Source organism: Mesocricetus auratus, unplaced genomic scaffold, assembly GCF_017639785.1.
Source record: "Mesocricetus auratus isolate SY011 unplaced genomic scaffold, BCM_Maur_2.0 Super-Scaffold_100025, whole genome shotgun sequence".
Taxonomy (NCBI): Eukaryota; Metazoa; Chordata; class Mammalia; order Rodentia; family Cricetidae; genus Mesocricetus; species Mesocricetus auratus.
Window position 1 is genome coordinate 18,298,292 of NW_024429206.1, and position 14,003 is coordinate 18,312,294.

The 14,003-nt window shown below is 49.0% G+C and overlaps 1 protein-coding gene across 2 annotated transcripts in view; it reads left to right on the forward strand.

Annotated features, from left to right (window-relative positions):
- Glt1d1 (glycosyltransferase 1 domain containing 1) overlaps positions 1-13,644 on the forward strand; it is a 66,509-nt gene extending 52,865 nt beyond the window's left edge. Inside the window, exons 11-12 of one of the 2 annotated variants that reach the window (XM_040731464.1) lie at positions 1,332-1,430; positions 2,116-3,517. In XM_040731464.1, coding sequence (XP_040587398.1) covers positions 1,332-1,430; positions 2,116-2,334 — 318 coding nt within the window. In that variant the 3' untranslated portion in view covers positions 2,335-3,517. Of the gene's footprint in view, positions 1-1,331; positions 1,431-2,115; positions 3,518-11,738 lie in introns of those variants that run through there. The other variant, XM_040731465.1, reaches the window with a different exon arrangement.
- The last annotated feature ends 359 nt before the right edge of the window (positions 13,645-14,003 follow it).

The window sequence follows — 14,003 nt, forward strand, 5'->3', positions numbered from 1 at the left end:
TTTTGAAATGTCAAGACTAGAAAGATGTGCTAAGGGCATTTGTTTGTTTGGGACGTGGACGCTGCAGGAGTGGGGGAATTTTGCAAGGGGCTGTGCAGTCTTAGGAGGCATAGAAGAACCATACCACCATCCACTGGCCAGCACCCACCAGAACACCCTCTGCTCAGTTCTATGCATCTGTATGAACATCCCCAGATCAAGTCATTTCTCCACAGTAGCGGTGGTCACTCAGAATGGTCACTTGTGCCACCAGAACCTAAGCAAAGCAAACCCCTCTCCAATAGATAGGGCAAAGTTTAGGCTCAGATGTGACCCAGGACTGATTGGAAGCTTCATAAGCCACACATGTGCAGGTGAGCTGTGCATCCTCAGAGCCTGGGTGCTCTTTGCTTTGGGGTGCAGTTCCATCAGTTAAGTTCCTCGTGACTTCTCAGCCATGAAAAATAAAGACTGTTTCTATAAACCCCAGGTAGCTCTGATAAGTGTGTGTGTGTGTGTGTGTGTGTGTGTGTGTGTGTGTGTTTTGGGGGAAGGTTTGCAGGGTTTTAGACACCATACAGGGAGGTTGAGCAGGTCTAGGGGGGCCAAGTGGGCCTGTTTATGGAAGGGGGCTATGCCTTGTGTTCTGACATTTTGTGCGTCTATCCCTCGAGCCAAGCTCACCCCCTCCTCTGTCTTTCCCTGTTCAGTCTGCGTTTTTCCCCTGAATACGAGCATGCCTATTTCCAAACACTGTCTAGCGCGTGGCTTCGCCAGCTACAGTACTACCAGGACCAGCTTTTCTATGTGTTCATATTTTCGGAGCTTGTCTGTGCTTAGGATTTGCCATTTAAAAAAGATTTATTTTTATTTTAATTATGTACATTCATGTGTGTCTGTATGGGGATATGTGCGCATGAGTGGGGGTGGCCATGGTTTCCCGAAGACGGTGTTGGATCCCCTAGACCTTGAGTCACAGGTGATTGTGAGCTGTCCAGCTTGGGTGCTGGGAACCGAACTTTGATCTGCAAGAGCAGTAAGCACACTTCACCCGTGAGCCATCTCTCCAGTTCCATCCGCCTTTGTTTTTGGTTAGGGCCTGACGATTAGGCTAGACGGGCTGGCCAGTAAGCTCCAGGAGTCCCCGTCTTGCCAGCACCCAGCCCATACCCAGTATTGAGATTACAGAGAAGCACCGCCATGACTGGTTATGTTTTTGCTTTTAACACGAATCCTAGGGGATTGAATTCAGGCCCTCATGCTTGTAGGGCGAACACTTTACCACCTTAGTCATCTTCCCTCGTCTGACTCCTAAATGACACCCCGCATCTTCTGTCTGCCCACCTTCACAGGCAATGGATTTGGAAGTTCCCGTGCTGGCTAGGAACATCCCTGGGAACTCGGCCGTGGTGGAGCACGGAGTCACAGGACTGCTCTTTTCAAACCCTCAGGTAAGGAGAGTCCTTTCCCCATGTTTGCTTCGTTGTCGTGATGTCTGTCTGTCTGTATGAAGAAGGGCTGTAAACTTAGGTTCCCTGTAAGCCTCACAGCTCCTGCTGGAGGCAGAGCCGTCCAGCAAGCTCTGCTGTGTCTGTTCTCACCCTGGAGGGATGTGCAGCCTTAAGAAATTCAGGGTCCTTGACACCTGAGGATTTTAGGTCAGTTGGTTGAGCGGCTTGCCTGGTGTGCATAAACCAGGCCTGGTAGTGCACACCTGTCACAGAGCATTCAGGAGGTAGAAGCAGGAGGATCAGAAGTTCAAGGTCAACCCCTGCTATGTAGATAGTTCGAGACCAGCCTGAGCTATGTGACACCTTGTCTAACAAAACTCACCTCACGTAAACAAACAAACAAACAAACAACACAAATCAATGCACAGGTGTTCTCTTAAGTGGTTGCCCGGGACAGGGTGGAGCAGAAGAAAGGGGTCTCTAGCCTCCTGGTGCCTTGTGACACTGTGGATTCTGGGGCCTGGGAGCAAAGCTCTCTGCCTCTCTCATGTTCAGGTCCTCTCAGGTCAGCACAAGTCCCTATAAGCCACAGACACGCCCCCCGCACCCCCACTGCAGAACTAACTTGCAGATGTATCTCAACTGGGTGTTTCCACATTGGCTTTACCAAGGATGTTTTGAACAGCAGGCCTTCCTGGTTCTGTGCCGGGACAGTTGCGATTCTTCACGCTCTGAAACCGTGCGCGAGACGGATGTTGCACGTACTTTGTTGTCCTCATCATCTCCGTCAGACTTTGCCCAGTGCGTGGCAGGGTACGTTGCTTTAAAAACAAATAATGCAAGATTTAGGGTACTCCAGGCTGGCATTGCATTCATCTCAAGCACCGTGGAACTCAGACTTTAACCACTCATTGGTTGGCTGCAGGGAGGGCAATGGTAATTTCAAATCTGCACCCAAATATGTACGAGAATCAGCATTGCATTTATTAAGAACTGTCCTGTCAGGCCACCAGCTTTGGGAGTTAAAATATGTATATGAAACGCACAGGACGTACATAATGTGTAAGCATAATTGCTCTTTGAATCCAAGCTAAATATAGTTACTCATTCGGCGTTAGCTGTTGTTCCTTAACTGAGAACATAAAGACATCTGATGTCCCCGTGTATGGCTGGTGATAAAAGGCTGAAGAGTTCAGAGAGATTGGGAAGGCAGGGCCTGTGTAAGGCGGTAGGGTACATGGCCAGGAACCTTGGGCAGAGTCTGGGAACTCAGAGTAGCTCCAATGGACAGGCGGCAGAAGAAAAGGGCCTCGGTTTGTGGAATATAAATTTGGCCAGGCACCATGTAAACTTGAGGGAGGAGGAGAGCAAGGGAAACCCATGGACCGTGCAGCATAGCTGGGTGTGGAGGTGTCAGAACACGGCTGTACCGACATCTAGAAAGAGGATTGTTTTAGATGCTGGGTGGCAGCTCAGTTGGTAGAGTCCCGGCCTAGCATGCATGAGGCTCTGGGTTTAGGCGCCAGCACTGTATGGAACTGGACATGGCAGTGTGAGCCTGTGAATGCAGCATTTGGGAGGATCAGAAGTTCATCCTTGGTGACAGCTGTGTGGAGCCGGGTACTCACTCAGCCATTGGTTTTATTTGTGGCCGCCTTTCTGTCTCCAACCTTCTTTCCTGCCCCCTTCAGAGGGTCCACCCCTTCAGAGTGATTTCTGCCACCGAGAAGTGGAGATCCAATGCCCACTTTCAGGATGTGGGCCTCTGCATTATGTGGTTCTCTAGCATCGAGACAGCACCTGCCCCTAAGCTCTTGTCCCTTGGCAATGAATGGTAAAAGCCAGACCCTGTACCAGCAGCCCCCACCCCAAGCCCTGTGACAGCTACTTGCAAGGAGTATAGAGAGGAATCTGGAAGGAAACGGCTGTATTAGTTTGTTTTCTATTGCTGTGGTAAACACCACGACCAAAAGAAACTTGGGGAAGAAAAGGTTTTATGTGACCTACAAATCCCAGTCACAGTCCATCACTGAGGAAATTCAGGGCAGTAACTCAAGCAGCAGCAGAAACAGGAACCACAGAGGAGCACTGCTTACTTACTGGGTTACTCCCCATGGCTTGCTCAGTCTGCTTTCTTCTCCCCCCTTCCCTCCCTCCCTCCCTCCCTCCCTCCCTCCCTCCCTCCCTCCCTCCCTCTCTCCCTCTCTTTCTCTCTCCCTCTCTTTCTCTCTCCCTCTCTTTCTCTCTCCCTCTCTTTCTCTCTCCCTCTCTCTCCTTTCCTCTTCCTCTTTTTCTTCTTCTTTGCCCCCTCCTCATTCTTCTTTTTCTTCTTTTCTGACACAGGGTTTCTCTGTGTAGCCCTGGCTGTCCTAGAGCTCACTCTGCAGACCAGGCTGGCCTCAAACTCACAGATTCACTCGCTTCTGCATCCAGAGTACTGGGATTAAAGTTGTGCGCCACCACTGGCATTGTGCTTTCTTTTCTTTCTTTCTTTCTTTCTTTCTTTCTTTCTTTCTTTCTTTCTTTCTTTCTTTTGGTTTTTCGAGGCAGGGTTTCTCTGTATTGCAGGTTGGTCTCAAACTCACAGAGATCCACCTGCCTCTGCCTCCCAAGTGCTGGGATTAAAGGCGTGCACCACCAACGCCCCGAAAGGCAGTGTGCTTTCTTATACAATCCAGTATCAGCTTGCCCAGGGGTGGCACCACCCACAGTGGGCTGTGCCTTCCCACAGCAATCAACAGTCAAGAAAATTCTTAGACATACCTACAGGCCAATCTGATGGAGAGAATTCCTTAATTAAAGTTCTCTCCTCCCAGGTGACTCTAGTTTGGGTCAGGATGACAAAAACGAAACAGCACAGAGCTTTTGCTTTGGGAACCTTATAAGGAGAGCCTACTAGATCATCTACATTTATCTGTCTGTGTCTATATCTATATCTATCTATATCAATATCTTCAACTATCTACATCTGTCTCTATATCTAATATCTCTATCTATATATATCTAATATCTATCTGTATGTATAGATTTACATATATGTATATTTCTATCTCTGTCTAATATCTATATGTATCTATATCTAATATCTATCTCTATCTTTTTTTAATCTAAAAGGTTGATGACTAAACATATTTCATGGTTGTAGGCGCAGAATAATCTCTGTTTTTGTATACTTCACCTCTGGAAAATTTCAATTAAACAAAGCTTTACAAACCCACTCAGCATTGATTTCTCATTACCTCAACAATCCGGTTATTTCTCCATTTAAGAAAGAACGAGCGAGCCCAGTGACTTTACTGGGTGTTTTTATAGCTTAGTTTTATGTCTTCAAAATTAAGATCCATATGACATTGAATAGAAACTGAATTCATATTCTGCCAGGGTTGGGATCTTCAAGGGAGGCTCATGCTTATCCTACAGGAAGCTTTCTCTTTGCTGTTTATACAACTGTAGAGAGAGAAACTTTGGAATATTAATGGGGGCAGTGACTAATGTTTATAAAGGGCATGTGATATTCCAACTCCTATCCTTTGTGGTCAACATGACTTGTTTTTTTTTATTTATTTATTTTTCAAGACAGGGTTTCTCTGTGTAGCCCTGGCTGTCCTGGAACTCAGTCTTTAGACCAGGTTGGCCTCGAACTCAGATATCTGCTTGCCTCTGCCTCCCAAGTGCTGGGATTAAAGGTGTGCACCACCACTGCCTGGCTAGTTTATGTTTTCTTAAGCATACGTTTTCTTTTTGATACAATGTCCACATAGCCCAGACTGCTCTCAATGCCTGATCCTCCTGCCCATCCCACCCCCACCTTCCCAGTACAGAGATTATATAGACAGCCACCACCATCCTCAGTGTACGAAGTATTGTGGATCAGATTCAGGGCTCAATAAACGCCGAGCAGACCCTCTGTACACTGAGCTACATCCCCATCTCAAGGCTTACGTCTTTCTTAGAAGCAATGCCTTTTTCTTTAAGCAGGACTTAGATTGTGTTTGGGGAAAGCAAGGTACTCTGGGGAATTTGTCCAGGCTGGGAGGTGGTGGTGCTCAGGGGGTCTTGCTCCCACTTGAAATACACCGTGGCCTGTAAGCACTTTCTGTTGCATGCTTCTCCTTCTTCCAGAAGATGGAGGTAAGACTCTCGGGAAGTAGCAAAAGCTGTGCCAAGTGCTTTGAAGATTTTGAATAATCAAATCTAGAAAGTATCTGTTTTCAAATTTAAATTTAGAGCCAGCAAGATCACTTAATGATAAAAAGGCACTTAACCACTGAGTCTAAAGATTTGAGTATTATCCCTAGGACTTTAATGATGGGAGAACAGATCTGCAAGTTGTCCTCTGACTTCTACATGCTTTAAAAGAATGAAGACAAAAATGATAGATATACAAAAATAGATAGAAGTTAGTTAAATATTCACTACATTTCCAGTTCGCAGTCTCTGTGCATTCAGAAGCTCAGAGGTCCCAGCAGGAGTAGGCCAGGGCTCCAGTGTTGGACAGCGGGGGCCCTAGGCAGGGAAGAACTTTGACAAGTTGGGCTTGTCAGAGTTCAGCTCAGCCTCTATGTATGGTGCACAGGCAGGGTTAGCTCTGTGAGTCAGGACAGTTACACCTACCATGAGCAGGTTGACAGAGTGAGTCTTTGCCCCAGTGGCCGAGGTCCTGCAAAGATCCCAGCCCAGGTGAAAGACACAGAAATGGATGTACACACCTGCACACACACGCACGTGCACGCACACACGCATGCATCCACACCGCACCGTGAACAAATGCTGATAGTTACTCTCACCTCCTTCTATCTCTGTAACCCTGTCCTCACTCTCTCCCTTCCTCCATTCCCTCCTCCCTACCTTCCCCACTCCCTCCTGCTTTCCCTTTTGGGAGTTAATTCTGGCACTTTCCCACTTAGCAGTCCCCCACAGTGGACTCTCTCAGCCCGTACTTATCTAGGTTCATCAGGAGTAGGGACCCTTTCCTGTCTGATGCCCAACCCTGCCCTTTGCTGGAGACAGATGGCACAGTCTGGCAGAGGGGAAACCCCTAGTGCCCCACGCAGCCTGGGCGTGCTGAGTGTGGCTGGATGGAGCCACCAGATGGGGCTCATGCCTCAGGAAAACGGAAGCTGCACCTGGGGAGAGCTCAGGCCTGGACCTCAGCATCACCTGGGCTCACTGCTGGCCTAGCTACTGGGGCACTGGGGGCAACATCAAAAGAATCCTGCTAGTCAAGGATCCCCCAAAATATGAGGAAGGAAGGAAGGATGGTTTCTCCAGGGAGCTCCATGGTGTCCCCACCATCCCAACTTCTGCACAGTCGCCTGCTAACGTGCAAAGCTTGCCTCTGTGTTGTCGCCAAAACAAAGATGAGTTGGACATGGACCTCCAACCTGGGGAAGGGGTCAGTTGTGGCCCAAAGGGATGATTCCTTCCCTTACTTTTTCAGTCTGCCTACGTCCTATGAGGGCTCCGCCAGTCCCACTGCACGATCCCTCACCAGGCAGAGAGGTGGGTGGCAGATATAATGGCATCCCTGAATAGGAGCAGAACAGGGATGCTCTGTGGGAGTTCACTGGAAAGGTGGTGCTGGCTGGTACCCTGGAAGCCAGCAGGTGTCTGAGGTATCCCTTGGAGGATGCCCTCGGGCTGTCACGGGCAGAATAATGCAAGAGGGGAAGATGGGAGCTGCAAGCAGGCTCAGTCACTCACCGGATGCCTCTGCTTGTGTTTCACTGTCCCCACTCCCTGTGGACTTTGTCTCCACTGTGTCCCATCTCTACCAGGCAGCACTTGGCCCTACCTGGGCTATTCATTTCAGCAGCCACCCCCACTGCAGCACCTTTCCTGGCCTTGGGCCGCCAAAGGAATCTGTTTGAAACCATGAAAATTCAATTCCACCCACTATGTCTGAGAACCCTCTGTGCTTCCCATCACATATAAGGAGTGATGCTTGTGCTAGACCAGGCTTGGGGCCCTGCATAGTGCCCACTACGCCCTCCTCCACCCAGATCCACTGGTTCTGGCCCACAGGGGCTGGTGTCTGAGCAGAATGCTATTCGCATGCTAGCTCCTTTGTTGCAGAGCTCTCCTTAGCCCAGGTAACCGCAGGGTTCCTACCATGGCACTAGATCTGCAATTTTAATTTCTCCTTTCAATCACTTGTAAGTGAACCAGCTGCCTTCTCATCAGCCCCAAGCTCCTGGAGCGCAGGGCCAGAGGCTGAGCAGGAGAGCTGTGGAATGCTGTCTGCTGGGCAGGACATGGTTGCCACACCCGCGGACTCACAGGGTAGTGTTTTAGCTACCACCCGGTTGCTGTGGAAACACTATGATCAAGGAAACGTATAGAGGAAAGGGGTTATTTTATTATTTCATTTTATCTTGACTCACAGTTCTAAAGGGTTAGAGTCCATAATGCCATGGACAGCATGGCACACATGGCAGGAGCAGGAAGCAGAGAGTAAATCAGTAGTGGCTGTGGAGTCCTTTTTAGCTCAGATCCTGCTCCCAGTAATCTACACTCTCCAGCCAGTCTGCATCACCTAAACCTCCCCAAACAGCATTGCCAACTGGGGACCAAGTGTTCAAATGTCTAAGACTATGCAGAGGGCATTTCTCATTTAAGTCACCACACCTGCATAAGACCGGCCCAAGAGTCAGGCAGTGGTGGCACACACCTTTAATCCCAGGGCTTGGGAGACAGAGGCAGGCAGATCTCTGTGAGTCTGAGGCCAGCCTGATCTACAGATCGAGTTCCAGGACAGCCTCCAAAACAATACAGGGAAACCCTGCCTCAAAAACAACAACAAAACAACAACAACAACAACAAAAAACCAAAAGACTTTCCCAAGATCAAGCCAATCAAAACTCCTTCCCAAATTGGGGAGGGGGGTCTCAGGGCTGCAACCCTAACTGAGAGTCTATTGGCAGTTGATGGCTGTGGAGAGGGAGAGTCGTTCTTCTTAGGAGCATGTGGGCTGCTGGCAGGTTGCTCATAGCCCAGTGAGTGACCCTAAATCATCTGCTACTAATTTCACTGAGTTATTTTTTTAAGGGAGATGAAACTAAAAAGATGTGTTGGGGGGGACTATGAAAGAGTAGATAGGATTGAGATACTTTGTATATGTATATGAAATTTTCAAAGAATTAAAAATGCTATTTTTCCTTAAAGAAAGAAAGGATACGGTTCCCACCACATCAGCAACAGAGGATGACATGGAAACAAAGAAAACTGCAAGCAGTTGCTTATCTGAAGACAAACAATGCTTGTTTGTACCACTTAAAAACAAACAAACAAGCAAACAAACAACAAACAACTTGATCCAGGTGTCTGAGTCAGGCTCTGCAACCCAGGAGGCAGCTCTGGTCTGCACTTCCTTTTATTTAGTTGGCTGTGTCTTTGTATTTCTGAGTGACTTACTGAGTGTGCCACTACTGGCTACTCACTGGGATGGGCAGCATGTGGCTTTCCCAAGGCTGATGTGTAAGCATCCGAGATCACTTACTCTGAGCTCTCTGAAGAACTGCGTTTCTGTACATGTATTTTTAATTGTCTTAATGTGTGCACCTTCTCTGCCTTTTACTCATCTCCATTAATGGCTTTCAAGAGTGCATCCTTGGTCTTACAGAAAGTGCCACCCTCAAAGCCATGTGACCTGTTTTAGTCAGCATCCTAGGGTGCTCTAGAGTGACAGCGGCGTGGAACCTGTTATTGCTCCAGGCTGACTGACTGCTGCTCAGCCTCTGCCCCAACTTAGTCTGTGCACTCCACAGACATTTTTCTGTGGCCTTTGCTCTGTAGTTCTTTGGTCTGTTTGTGCGGTGGCCCCTGGTAGGTTTCAGATATGCAGTCTGATGTTGCATACATAGTCTGGAAGTCATGGAGTGTGGGCCAGTCAAAGGCATCCTAGCTCCTGGCCTTTGCCAGCTTCTGCTGGTTGGGAGTGACTCAGGGTTTTCTCTGTCCTTGAGTCAAGTGAATGGGTTAGGCTCACCCATGATGTACTTGCCATAGCACCGTAGTCAGTGTGGACAGATAGGACCATCCATGGGTGCGGGGCTTGAGTCTTCTCCTTGGATCATATTACATTAAAAACTGGCTATCATCTGAGAGGAAGGAGAAATGTAAGTGCTGGGCTGTAGACTGAGGTGTTCATGGATGATTAAGCAGCTAGGTCCCATGGAGGCATTTCTGCTAGTCCAGCTGGGACCAGCTGCCAGCCCAGTGGGTCCACTTGTGCTATAGCTGAGCAGGGGGTGGTGTTCCTTTTGCAGTCTTGGTGTCTCATCCTCGGTGAGGCTGCCCCAAGCATCATCCTTGTCATTTTCCAAGTAGACTTGAGAGAGAAGAGCAGAAACTAAGCTAGATTTTGCTTCTAGAGTCTATTAGAGTTTCCTTCTTGAAAGCTTTGCCTGCAAGTTACAACAACATCGTACCATCACAACTTCTGACACACCGCATGGATAAAAAGCAAGATTCCAGGCTTGTCCACTTGATGTTACAGGGAGGAGAAATAGGTCTTGACACCAACAGGAAGAGTGACAGAACTTGCATGAGGGATGGAGGGCCTGTGGCAGCTGACTTTGCAGTCAGTCCTTGACCAAGAGCAAAGGAAAGAGTGGCAGGTAGCTCTTCCACTCACAGGGACAGTATTGTATCCTGGCTCCGTAGATGGTCACTGCAAAGCCAGGGGTGAGATTCATTCTCTCTCTCTGTCTCTCTCTGTCTCTCTCTCTCCCTCCCCCCCTCTCTCTCTCTCTCTCTCCCTCCCTCTCTCTCCCTTCCCCCTCTCTCCCTCCCTCCCCCTTCCCCCTCTCTTTCCACCTCTTTCCCTAGTTCACATTAAGGTGCATCTGATTTCTAGCTCTGATCTCTCTTGCTTCAAGCCTTCTTTTCCCAGATGTCATTGCTGAGAAAACAAACAAACAAAGGGGTGTTTTATCAGAGTCCATTCCCCATCATCCAGGATTTGGCTCTAAAATTGCCCCGCATTTTGCAGTGATGTTAAGCAAGGACCCCGACTTCAGCCCAGTCCTCCACATCAGATAAATCAAAGATATGACCAGCATCATAAAGTAATATTCCCAAGTGCCTAACCCCTCAAATAATTTTAATATGAAGGCTGTTCTGCCACACGGTGAGAATAAATATGTTATGTTTTCATGGTGAAAAGAACACCAATTTACTAGAAAATGTGTACATAATACATAAAAATAAAATCCCACCCACATAAATGTTGCTATTTATATTGCCAGCTATAAAAGACACTCAACATTTAATTAACAATAATTTTGAGAATATGTGGACGTTCCTTCTTGACAGTAAAGTCCCAGGCACTGCCTCCTGGTTGGAATTTACTCGAGCTGAGGGGGTAAGAGAATAAAAGCAATGAAATGTTTGTGAGTCCCTGTGTGAGTGTCTTAGTGTGTGTGTATGCTCTGCCTTGTGCGTGCATGGGTGTGGGTTTGAACATGCCACAGCACACACGTGGAGGTCGAATTACCACTTATGGGAGTCAGTTCTCTTTTCCATCATGTGGGTCTAGGGGACTGAACTCCAGTTGTTAAGCTTGGTGGCTGGCACCTTTACCTACTGAGCCATCCCTCCAGCCTGACATATACAGTGTTTCTTTTTTTTCCTTAAATTAGAAACATGTATGCTTCAAATGTCAATCCCAGCCCCCCCTTGTCCCTCCACCAGCCCCACTCCCACCCCCTTGCTCCCAGCCCAATCCCCACATCATTTCTCAGGGAGGGTGAGGCCCTCCTTGGGGGGATCTCCAGAGTCTGTCATTTCATCCAGGGTAGGACCTAGGCCCTTCCCCATGTGTCCAGGCTGAGAGAACATCACTCCATGTGGAATGGGCTCTCAAAGTTCATTCGTACGCCATGGTGAACACTAATCTACTACCTAAGACCCCAGAGATTTCCGAGGCCTCCTCACTGACACTACATTCATGGAGTCTTGATCAGTCCCCCTGTTGGCCTCTTAGCCATCAGTCTGGGGTTCAAGAGCTCCCCCTTGTCCAGTCAGCTGTCTTTCCTCTGATCTCGGAAACTAAGCAGGGTCGGGCCTGGTTAGTATTTAGATGGGATGGTGTTTCTTAATCTCAATGCTTGCACTACTCTGATTACCGCCCCCCCCATAAAAGCCTTGTTTCTCTAGGTTGTGAGTTAGACATGCTGGGGTGGGGGTAGGGGTGGGGTCTGGGGGGCATGAACAGGAACTGGTGCAGACACAGGCTTTCAGGCGGCTCCTCAGGTTCCCTTCCACCCATCACTCATGTGTGTTTCTCATCCACTTCCTGTTTTCCAGGAGTTCATTCAGTTGGCAAAGAGACTGCTTAGTGATCCTGCGTTGGAGAAGGAAATCGTGACCAATGGAAGAGAGTACGTGAGGACACACCATTCCTGGCAGGTGGAGAGAGACACCTACCAGCGCCTCATCAGGAAGCTGGAGGCGAGCTTGGAGGATTAAATGCTGGAAGTCTGTGCTCGCCACTTCTGTCCCAACAACTGTCTGGTGCTCAGCTCTGGGCAGATGCCAAAAGATGGGACCTAGTTCTGGACCACTGAAATCCAAGAGTCTCCAGGAACACATCCACCCTCAACTCCCCAGTGTGGTAGACAGTTCCAAAAGTGCTTACAGCTCAGTTCTGGATGGGCTTATAGCTCACTCCTGAATGTGCTTAGGGCTCAGTCCCAGATGTGCTTGCCACTTGGCCCAGGTGACCCAGGTGCATCTCGGGGGGCCTCTGGGGGAGGGCTCCAAGAACTGCTTACATAACGTATGGAGGCTCCTTTTTACGCAACCACAGTGCAGACCCTTCTCCTGCCTTCAGAGTGACCTTTGCCCATCATCGCCAGTCCACAAAGAAGAAACAAAAAGGTCAGGACTGTCAACCGAGTAGAACTGGCAACATTTTTTATAAGATCTTGACCTGCAGCCCATCAAGGGGTCCTGATGAGCATGTGGGGGCCCCGGCTGCGGCTGGCGTGTAAATAATCTCTGGAGAAGCTAAGAATGGGTTCTATCAGAACATGTCCCTCTTTGCTGGTGCACCCTGAGGCATGCTTTCCAAAAGAGGTCTGCAGGTCCCACCCACCTGTATTGTGTCACAGAGAGCCTAGACGATGATTGGATGGCCCCCATGACAGAGCCTGGGACCCTGAGTTCAATGTGGACGTTCTTTCCTCTTATTGCTAGGGAATTGAGGGCAGGTGTTGACCAAGTCACAAGACTCCAATGGTGGGACCCAAGACTGTGACAGGAGGTCACTGGGGTATGGGGAGGTCAGTGAGGTAAGGGGAGGTCAACCCGAGGGCCTTCCGGCAGGATCTCCTTACACCAGCACACTGTGCATTCAGCGCCCTCTTGATGAATTCCAGTGAGGCTGTGTTGCTGTAAGCAGGGTCACCTGTGCTAAAGCAAGCAGCTTGGATGCGAAGAGAAGAAAAAAAATGCAGACAAGAGACACACATCAGGCTCTGGAGGGAAGTGAAGAGGACTCAGCACCCATAATGTCCTTGCTGCAACTCTGAAGGCACGTCCTGGGCCTTTGCTTCCTACAAGCGAACAGAGAGGGGGGGAGGGGGAGAGAGGGAGAGACGGAGAGAGGAAGGAAGGAAGGAAGGAAGGAAGAAAGAAAGAAAGAAAGAAAGAAAGAAAGAAAAAGAAAGAAAAGCCAGCGGCAACATCTAATTTTAAGAGAAGCAGGCTAGAAGGTAAACTTTGGAAACCAGTGCTTCAGGGATAAGACCAGGGCCCCACTCCATAGGACACAGTCAGGCTTTCCGTTTTCGTACCTCAGATCCTGCACAGTCACTTTCACGAAGGCTCCCGCAGAGGCAGCGGCAATCCCGCAGTCCTTATGCACCTAGCATCTCGAGGCCAGCTGAGCCACCTGCTCACTTCCTTGGCCCCTGGCTTGAGCTGGGGTCTTATTCTCTGGGCACAAGGAGAGGGAGGAAGTAATGGAGCCTGAATCCCGAGGGCAGTTCCTCTGAGCCCAGAGTTCAGACCGACCCCAGGAGAGGCGTGCAGAGGTCGGTGTCATTGTTTACAAAGTGGGATGCTCTGGAATGCGCACTTCTCCCTTGCCCAGGGTTGACATCACTGCCCGACCTCCACCATGCCAGCATCACTAAGCTACACCTTCTGCGATGAGCACTTTTGGGAAGGGAGAGTTCTTAATGAATAAAGCATGTCACCATCAGCCATACAAAGACAGCGCTGTTTATTCATCCCGGGCGCACTGCTTGTGGTCCCCGAGAACGCAAATACGGATACTCAAGTGTCTGAATAGAAGACACTAAAGTGCAATAGTTTTCCCTTTCGGTAACAGACACTTTAGTAGCCAGGAAAGAAGACAGGTTCATGCAGGCTCCCAGTTTGGAGTTTCTAATCTACACCTGGTTGGCCCTATTGCTCTGGGCCTGTGGCAAAGGAGCATCTTGACAGGAGTAATTGGCAGAGCAAACCTGCTCCCTTCGCCCCTGGGAAATGAAAGAGAAAGAAGAGGCAGTGGTCCTAGGACCCCACTCAAGGTTGATAATGACCTCCAGACCACACAGTAGGTCC